Source organism: Hemiscyllium ocellatum, chromosome 29, assembly GCF_020745735.1.
Source record: "Hemiscyllium ocellatum isolate sHemOce1 chromosome 29, sHemOce1.pat.X.cur, whole genome shotgun sequence".
Taxonomy (NCBI): domain Eukaryota; kingdom Metazoa; phylum Chordata; class Chondrichthyes; order Orectolobiformes; family Hemiscylliidae; genus Hemiscyllium; species Hemiscyllium ocellatum.
In genome coordinates, this window is record NC_083429.1 from 50,784,683 (window position 1) to 50,794,498 (window position 9,816).

At 41.3% G+C, this 9,816-nt stretch overlaps 1 protein-coding gene across 1 annotated transcript; it reads right to left on the reverse strand.

Moving 5' to 3' along the window:
• Window positions 1-6,263: 6,263 nt before the first annotated feature.
• Window positions 6,264-9,293, reverse strand: ttc36 (tetratricopeptide repeat domain 36). Its single transcript, XM_060847018.1, has 3 exons — window positions 9,188-9,293; window positions 8,040-8,228; window positions 6,264-6,538 (listed from the first exon to the last, which is right to left on the reverse strand). The coding sequence occupies exons 1-3, from the start codon at window positions 9,291-9,293 to the stop codon at window positions 6,264-6,266; spliced, it is 570 nt and encodes a 189-aa protein (XP_060703001.1).
• Window positions 9,294-9,816: the final 523 nt, after the last annotated feature.

Consider the following 9,816-nt stretch of genomic DNA (forward strand, 5'->3'; position numbering starts at 1 on the left):
TATATTTATGCAGCACCTTTGATATAATTAGGCTTTCAAAGGTGCTTCACAGGAATGTTACAATACACAAGTCAACACCCAAGCCACAACAATATTTCAAATTAAGGTTAAGAATTTTAAAATCTAGCCAATCTTGACTGGGAACCAATGTAGGTCATTGAGTGCAGGAGTGACAGGGGAACAAGACATGTTGCACTTTAAGACAACAGCAACAGAGGTTTGGATGACCTCAAGTTTATGGAGAGTACAACATAGGAGATCAGCAAGGAATGCTGTGGAACCAACACTTCCTCTAATTTTCTTTCAGCGTAGAGGCCAAGGTTAGATGGTTCACTTGGATGATCCCTGACATGGAGGCATTGTCTTCTGAGCAAAGGCTAAACAGACTGGGACTCCACACCCTGGAGTTTAGAAGAATGAGGATTCTTAAGGGGCTTGACAGGGTAAATGCTGAAGAAGTTTCCCTTTGTGGGAGAGTTTAGGACCAGGGGGTATAGTCTCAGAATAAAGGGGCACCGATTTAAAATGGAGATCAGGAAGAATTTCTTCCCACAGATGATTGAGTGTCTTTGGAACTCCCTGCCATCGAGAGCTGGAGGGACAAAGTCCTTGTGTATATTTAATGCAGAGATAGATTCTTGATCAGGAGGGGAGTCAAGGATTATGTGAGAAAAAAGCAGGAAAATGGACGTGATGAGCAGATTAGCCATATTCCGATTGAATGGTGGAGCAAGCTCAAGAGGCTGAATCACTTACTCCTGTTCCCATTTCTTACAATCTGTGCATAGCATTAACTTCCAAAACTGCAAGTTAATGAGTTGACATGGTGATCAGGTGAAATGATCAAGTCTTGGTGTAACAGATGCTGAGATGAGGGGTTCAGCAACAGATGACCTGAGATAGGAAAAAGTCACTTCATCTGTAACCAATTGCTCTGACCTCATTTCATTTCTTTTAATCGTCACACTTGAGGGACTCCCAGGGAAGACTCTTAAGAATGTCCTCCATGTGGTCCAGATGGCGGGTAAATTCAATCCATCATATTTCATTCACCCTGAAAAACACAACCCTCTCCCTGTCACAGCCCAGCCTCAACTTACTGTATTCACATTTACCCTGCAAAAACAAATTGCATTCATATAGAATTAGATTTGCTGTTAGTCATTAGTCATAGATTTACAGAAATCTATAGCATAGAAGAAGGTTCCTTGTCCCATTGAATATGTGGGTGCTGGTCAAAAAGCATCTAACAGTTCTAATACTGTTACTGTGCGTGGCACGGCGGCACAGTGGTTAGCACTGCTGCCTCACAGCACCAGAGACCCGGGTTCAATTCCCGCCTCAGGTGACTGACTGTGTGGAGTTTGCACGTTCTCCCTGTGTCTGTGTGGGTTTCCTTCGGGTGCTCCGGTTTCCTCCCACAGTCCAAAGATGTGCGGGTCAGGTGAATTGGCCATGCTAAATTGCCCATAGTGTTAGGTAAGGGGTAAATGTAGGGGTATGGGTGGGTTGCGCTTCGGCGAGTCGGTGTGGACTTGTTGGGTCGAAGGGCCTGTTTCCACCCTGTAAGTAATCTAATCTACTACTTTCCAGTGTTTGGCTCATAGCCCTGCATATCTTGGCTTTGCAAGTGCACATCTAAATGACTTCTTCAATAATTCTATAACAATAATCTCTGCATGGGCTCATGAACAACAAACTCTAATACAGATTTGCTGTGAGGTAACAGATCAGTGATTGAGTTCAATGGCAGAGCACGCTCAAGGGGCTAGTCTACGCCGATCGTTATATCACTGGTCTCTAGAATGGAATAGTCACCAGTTAATAAAACCACAATCAGTCTCATAAACACCTTGCTGGGTAATCAATAAAAGGAAAGAGAAGTCTAAATTGATCTAACAATAGAAAGGGAAGTCAGGTTTTCTCCTTGTACTACTTACTAAACATACTTGCAACTAAATCCCACGACACTGATACCAGTTTGATGTCACAATACGCTAATAGTGGTAGAGGAATAGTTTAGATTAAGAATACATTTTTTTTACAATGCCTGAACACTTGATAATCAGAGGGTATAGACTTAACATGACTGAAGGTAATGAAGGGAAATGTGTTTTATGCACTGATTTCAAATGCACCGTTTGGTTCAATAGTAGCCTGCAAAAAGGGAATTGGATAAATATTTGGAGGAAACAAACTGCAGGGAAAGAAAGACAGAAAGGAAGTGGAATATCTGGATTGTTCTTTCAAAAAGCAAGCATTGACTTGATGGGTCCAAAGGCCACGTTCAGTGTTGTTCCAATTAACCTGTTCAGAAATGTTATTTCACACCTCTGGAGCAGGTGGGACTTGAATCTAGGCCTCCTGTCTCAGAAATAGGGACACTGCCAAAAAGCCCCAAATTCCTGTGCTATACCGATTCTTCATCTGATCTGGAGTCACATGTTGGCTAGACCAGGTAAGGACAGCACATTCCACTCCCTAAAGGGAATTAGTGAACCAAATGGATTTTTATGACAAGTGTGGCCATTCAATTCCAGATTTTTTTATTGAATACATTTGCCGTTATCTTCCAAGGCAGGATTCAAAACCTCATCCCCAGAACATTAGCTAGATTACTAGTCCAGTGCACAATACCACTACACCACTCACTTGCTCTCACACTGAAAAGCTTTCCTTCTGCAGCACCTTCTTCCCGACCATTTAAACCACTTTAAAATGTTCTACATAATAGAAGACCGAGGAGCAGGAATAGGCAATCTGGCCCATCAAGCTTGCTCTGCCATTCTATAAGATCATGGCTGACCTTTTTGTGACCTCAACTCCACTTAACAACCTTCTCACCATAACTCTTAATTCCTTCATTGTTCAAAAAAAATCTTAGCTTTAAAAACATTCAATGAGGAAGTCTCAACTACTTCACTGGAGAGGGAATTCCACAGATTCACAACCCACTGGGTGAAGGTACCTTCTCAATTTATTCCTCAATCTGGTGCTCCTAAATGTTAGGCTTTGTTCTCTTGAACTATTTTCACCTGTGAGTGGAAACAGCCTCTCCACTTCTATCTTGTCTATTCACTTTATAATTTTATATTTTTCTAAAAGATATCCCCCCCCCCCGATTCTAAATTCCAATGAATACAATCCCAGTCTACTCAGTTTCTCCTCATAAGGCAACCACCTGAACTCTGGAATCAATTGGCGAACCTCCTCTGCACCCCCTCTAGAGCTAATACATCCTTTCTCAAGTAAGGAGACCAAAACTGGGGTACTCTAGATATGGCCTCACCAGCACCCTATACAACTGCAACATAACCTCCCTGCGTTTAAACTTAATCCTCTTCGCAATGAAGGACAAAATTCCATTTGCCTTCTTAACTACCTGTTGTACCTGCAGACCAACTTTCTGTGATTCATGTACAAGGGCACCCAGGTCCCTCTGCACATCTGCGTGCTGTAATTTTTTACCATTCTAATAATATATTCTGTAATATATTCTAGTATACAGCACCTTTAAATAGGAAAACACCCCAAGAGTGTAGTCAGATATCATTTGATATCATGTAATATGTATATAGTGGTTTCAGGAAAGGAGGCCCCTGAGAAATAATGCACTGAAACATTATGACCAATTATGTACACAGAATCAAGTTTTCTAAAGAGAGACAAAGAACAAACACACGATTTTAGGAATCTTCAGGTCACAAATCTATCCTCATTTAGATGAAAATCAGTGAAAAAGACTTGATTTCAAAATGCAAGATTTCTCCAACTGTGCAAAATTTAATGCAAAACAAAATCTGTAAGCCAAGACCATTACTAAAGGTTTTGTTCACGAGCTTTAGAAGTCTTATTAAAGCACATCATTTTGATTGAGCAGTTGGCTTCCTGACCTCCCACCACGCTTTTGCTTTCCTTCTTTAGCTTCTCTGTTGAGTGACTTGTGACAACGTTGCTGACCACATCAGATCCCGGTCCACCAATGCCATGACTAAAATTGATCTCTTCCGTTTCTAATCTATGGTTTCAACCTCTCCCTACTGTTGCAAACACCTATGCAGTTCCATAACATTCCTGGATCTCTGAACACTATCAGGTCCCTTACAATCCCTACTTTCCATCAACTGATTATCAGTGACTGCACTTTCAGCTGCTTAGCTCTCAAATTCCATCCCCCCAACCATTTTCAACTCTCTCTCACTTCATTAGATTAAAACATATTTCTTTAGCAAATACTTCTAACCAACTCTCCTAATACATCTTCCTGCAACGGTGTGTCAAATTTTGAATGATTACACTGTTGTGAAGTGCCTTGGGATGACTCACTGCACCACTGGCATTATACAAATACAAATCATTAGCTTCCTACATGAAAAGGCCACCAATTATTGACAGATTTTTGCTGTCTTGCCAACAGAGGGTGACATTGCACTTCCATATTGCTAACTGCACCATCTAGTGGCCTGGATGACATTCAGCAAAACTAAAATTCATTATTTTCTGTGTACTGATATTTTTAAATTACAAACGTATACCATTTGGGCTGGCCATTCAGCCAGAGTTTGGGCCAGCTCTCTGCAAGACCAACTTAGGCAGCATCTTTTTGTCCAAAGTGTCAATGAAGCTATAGTTGAAATTCCACTGCTCCAGCACTTTTCTTTACTAATATTTCTTGATATGCATTGGTGTGAAAGACTTTGGCACTATGTGATGTGAACAGCGAGCAGTCTCACCAGGAGTCAGAAGTTTACAGGCTCAAGTGACACTTCAAAAACTTGAGCTGAAAAAGCAAGATGACACTTGTAAGCGGAAGTCATTATTATCACAAGAGAGTCGCTGGCTAGTAATCCAGTTTAATGTTCAGTGGACATGGGCTTGAATTCCTCCATGTCAGATGATGTAATTTGAACTCAATAAAAAATATGGTCTTATCACTATTGTCAATTGTTGTGAAATCTCATGTGTTTCACAAATGAAGGACATTGGCCGTCCTTACCTGTTTTGGTTTACATATGATTTCAGACTCGTGGCGATGTGGCTGATTCTTAAATACCTTCTGAAATGGCCTTCGCATGCCGCTTACTTCAAGGAGTAAGGATGGGCAGTAAGTGTTTGCCCAGCCAGGGTCACTCATATCCCATACACACTTCACCAATTTTGAAATGCAAATTGATAGTGAAATAAGATCAATTAGCAGGTTGATTTATTTTTGCAGCTTTTAGATGAAGCAATGCCCCACCTTGACATTTCAAGTTATTGGCATTTTCTCTTTGGAATACATTCTCAGATTCAAAAATAGACAAATTCAACATCCACTGCTGTTTGTGGAAGAGAATTCCAAATCTCTACCACCCTTTGTGTGTAGAAATGCTTCCTGACATCTCTCCTGAAAGCTCTGGCTCTAATCCTCAGATAATGCCATATGTCTGGAATCCCCAGAGGGCATAGTTTGCTTTTACCTACCCTGTGTTTTCCTGTCAATATCTTTGTAACCATGTAAATAACCAAAACTTACTCTACCCCTTTAAAAGCATAAATGCACTTTTCTAAGACTAACATAGCCTGTGTCAAACTATGTACCACTTCCTTTCTCTGCTATTGCAGGAGTTTACCATTAGGCAAAACCCGAGGTCACAAAGGTCAGAGATTGGTCAGCCAAAGAATTCCCATCCTCTTGGAAGAGTTAATTGGAGGAGCCATGCTCTGAGATCCATTACTTGTATGTTGACAAAGAGCATTCATTGCTAACTGTGTGAACTACAAATTCAGAGCTTCATATGCAATGTAGGTTAATGCTTTGCAACGCCTATATCCCCACGGTGATTTAATTTCTGGCAGGCTGTATTTAACCTAATGAACTTAGTTTTAGTATGAACTGAAGTCTTTTCACAGAGAGGAGAAAAGCTTAAAATGTGACAAACAGCTAACATGGGGTTAAACAGCAGACTCTCAGTCTAGTAACTTGTGATGGCGTCCCAGCCTCCTCCTCAGTGCAAGAATTGATTACAGTCCTCATTATTACTGATTAAAAAAAGGGCAACGTTACTAATTCTCAATGTTGTGCAGAGGTTTGGGGACCTACAAAACTTGGAATAACCTCTCTCAATATGAAGGCAATGAATTTTAATCATCAGCTGGCTGAGAGGACAACTTGGAAACAGGAGACAAGACACAAATATTTTGGGCATTATTTATCATTAATGACAGGAGGTAGGAACAACATGCTCAGCAAACCCTTATATTAAAAAAAAGCACATAGGCCTTTACACAGAGGGAGTTGTAGGAGGTTCTGGATTCCTTAGGCTGCCCACCATCTTGGCTAGCATGCGATTGCACAGAGCTGCATAAGGATTCATGATGGTCACTTGGTACTTGGCAAATCTATTGCCTAGATCCGCCGCTTTTCTGAAGTCCTGCAGAGCCTCTTCATCCTGTCCATAGAGTCGGTAAAGAAGCCCTCGCTGAACCAAAGCCAAACTGGCTGTCCGTCCTCTTCCTTCGCTGAGATCAATTGCTTTGTTCAGGTCACTCTTGGCCCCTGAGATGGATAAGATTATCTGTTAGTGAGCCAAGTGTCTCTTGATTATTCAATATATAAAATGTCAACTGAGAGAACCAGAATAATGGAGATCAGAGTAGGCATTTGACCCTTTGATTGCCCTCCACTATCCGTATGTAGTGATCTATAGCAGATCAGAAAGTCTTGACCAACTGTCACACAAATCCCATTTCCTGTAGTTCCTTAAGCTGGTGCAGGGTAGGGGGACAGAAGATGGGAAGGTTGGTGGGAATAGGTGGAACTGTGAATTAATACTACATCCTAAACAATATACTATAGAAGCGAGAAAGAAGTTTCATAATCCACACATCTCACTATCTTTCCTTCTCGACAATTGAATATATGCTTTGTTAATGCTATATCACCACCACTAGCTCTACAGGACATAGCAAAACACTATTTGGCTTCTCAAAGGTGCTCTGCCACTCAACTAGATCATAGCTGATTTTCCAACTCAATACCTATTTCACATACATATCCTTTATGTCAATATCTCAAAATCTATTGAATCCATTCAAAGGTTGCACTTCCACAGTCCTCTGAGCTAGACAGTTGCAAAAAAAAAAGCACTATCCTGAGTGAAGAGATTCCTCATCTCACTCTGTCACGCCCCTTGTTTGGAGACTGTGTCCCTTAATTCAAGGCCAACCCCCTCAGTTAGCCAGGGGAAACATCCTTCCTGCAAGACCTTATTCAGTCTTTTAAGACCATTGTATGCTTCAATTACATTTTAAGGGTATCATCTAAAGTTGGTGGACATCTAAATTAAAGTCAAAGGAATTTTGTTTACTATAACTGCCTTGAGACATTTGCCATTTCAGGAAGGGGAAAATTATGTTGAGCTCCTACTTCCAGCCACCGTCAATGGTGAGTACTGGAGAACAGTTATAACTATCAGTAAAGATTGCATATCAGCTACAATGTCCTCGGTTTTTTGGCTGCTGCTGTCCGTTGTTGTGATCACTTAATGAGTAGAAATTAGATGCAAATATCATTTTTAACACATTTACTTTCTTCAACTTTGAAGTATAATAACAGAGCATGTGGAAATATCATTCCACCCATGCATTAGCAGATCCATTTTCCATACACATTTCTCTTTCCCCTGTCTAGCTTTAACTCTGTCAATCTATTAGGTTGTTATTTCTATCATCCATCAACTTATCCATCATTAAACCTGTCATCCCATACATTAATTATCCCATCACCATTTATTATCCATTAAGCCACTGTTACACCCACTAGACCCATCAGTCATATTCAGCTCTTTAAAATTGATTCACCGTTGCCATTTGTCCATCCATCCATTGCACAACACAATTCACCTGATCATCCTCCCATTCCCCCAAACACTCATCCATCATCACAGACAAGACAGTCAGTGCACCGTATCAGCACAAATGGCTAAAGGTAAGTTCCCATTTAATAAAAAAAGTTTGCACCCCACCCCATCAGTGCTATGGTATTCCTGGATCTTTACCTGTTGTGTCTCCCATCAGGCGCAGACTCTGTGCTCGGTTGTTGTAGCCAGATGCTCGCTCAGGGAGGATCGCTATGGCCTGAGTGAATACTTCCACAGCTGCATTCACATTCCCAGATTCTGCCAGGGAAACTCCATGCAGTTCCAATTGTTTAGCTTGTTGCACTAAGACTGGATCAAACTTGCTATCTAAACATAACACCGAGAAGGGTTACACAGATTATCAAAAGTTCCAAAATAAACTTAACATTCCCCCCTATTTAACCCTAGTTGACAGCCCACTGCACAGGGAGCATGATCTCAGCGTGAGAGAGTATGAGCAGTAGCTTGGGAGCTGGTTTCCTATGTACTGAAACTTGCCAGGCTGCAGGTCCCCTACCACTCTCTATGCCTTCATTTTAAAATTCTCATCCTTGATTTCAAGTCACACAAAGGCCTCTCTTGCATTTGCACTGTCCTCAGATGTCTGCAGTCTTCAAGTTGTGGCCTTGTGAGCTTTCCTAGTGTCAGTTTTCCACAAACGACATTCAATTGCCTAGTCCATAAGGTTAGAATCCCCCTCCCTGAATTGCCCAAACTTTCTTTCCTGTCTTAACAATCCCTTGTTGAAGCAGTCTGGACTATTTTACAATATTAAAAGGTGCTACATAAATGTAAACTGTTGCAGGGTACTGACTTTCTCAGGTCAAGTGTTTTCTGTGCTATGGGGTTCCGAAAGTGCTTAATCTAACTCCAAAACAGGATTGATGGGGACTGGCTTTCTGTGGGGTACAACTCTGAAGAGGATTGACTTTGTTGGTTTAATGTCCCTCAGACATTAATTCTCAAATATATTCATTCCCAAGTCATTGACCATTGCTGGGATAGAGGTTCCCAGGCCTGTCAATCAGAAACAGGATCTAAAAACACCGACTTTCACTCGGGTTTAAGGTCCTGGGAGCTGACCCTCACTGTGCCCACGAGCCACAGGCAGACATCACATACTACACTCAAGTTTGCATTACATTTGACATCAGTGAATACTGGTGAATGTCACTGCAAAACCTGATCTTGCCCTCACCACAACATCCACAAGCAAAACTGCTTTTCTAAAGGGTAACACAAAGCTCTTTAGCCAAAATAAACAAATGAAACTGTCAAATACTCACCATCATCAGTTAGATCGACCTCTGCTTCCAGCCCAAGATTGTTGCCAAAAGGATTGTTGGGGTTGAAGATAGTCTGGAGCACAGCTTGGTCACTGAGGGTAGACATTTCCTGGGGTCGATATGAAAATTTCTTGCAAATAGGTACAATTTGTTCACAACAGATTCCTCTATCCAAGCTTGTGGAGTGGACTTCAGACTTCACTCCAGCCAATGGGACTGTGGGGCGGATGCCAATGCTCACAGCACTGACCTGCGCACAGTTGTAAACAGCAATGACATCAACCACAGAATATCTGACAACACAGGCTTTGTAGAAACCAAAGATCATTCCCAAAGACAGCAAGCAGCAGACCTTCAGTCAGAGCCCCACTCTTAACCATTGATTCCAGGTCCCCCTTTCTGAGGTAGGACCTTATTGTTCAGTATCCAGTTGATACTGTGCAAATCAGCAATGGCTATTTAGCAAAGTAATGAAAGGCACAAACTTTGCAAGAGACATGATTAAAGGAATGAGAGAAAATCTTATAGGATAATACAAATTTAAGTACTGAAATAAAATTCACTTCATGTCAAGATTAAGCACCATGTGTCAACAATGTGTACTAACTGCAAATGGTAGCATTTGCTAC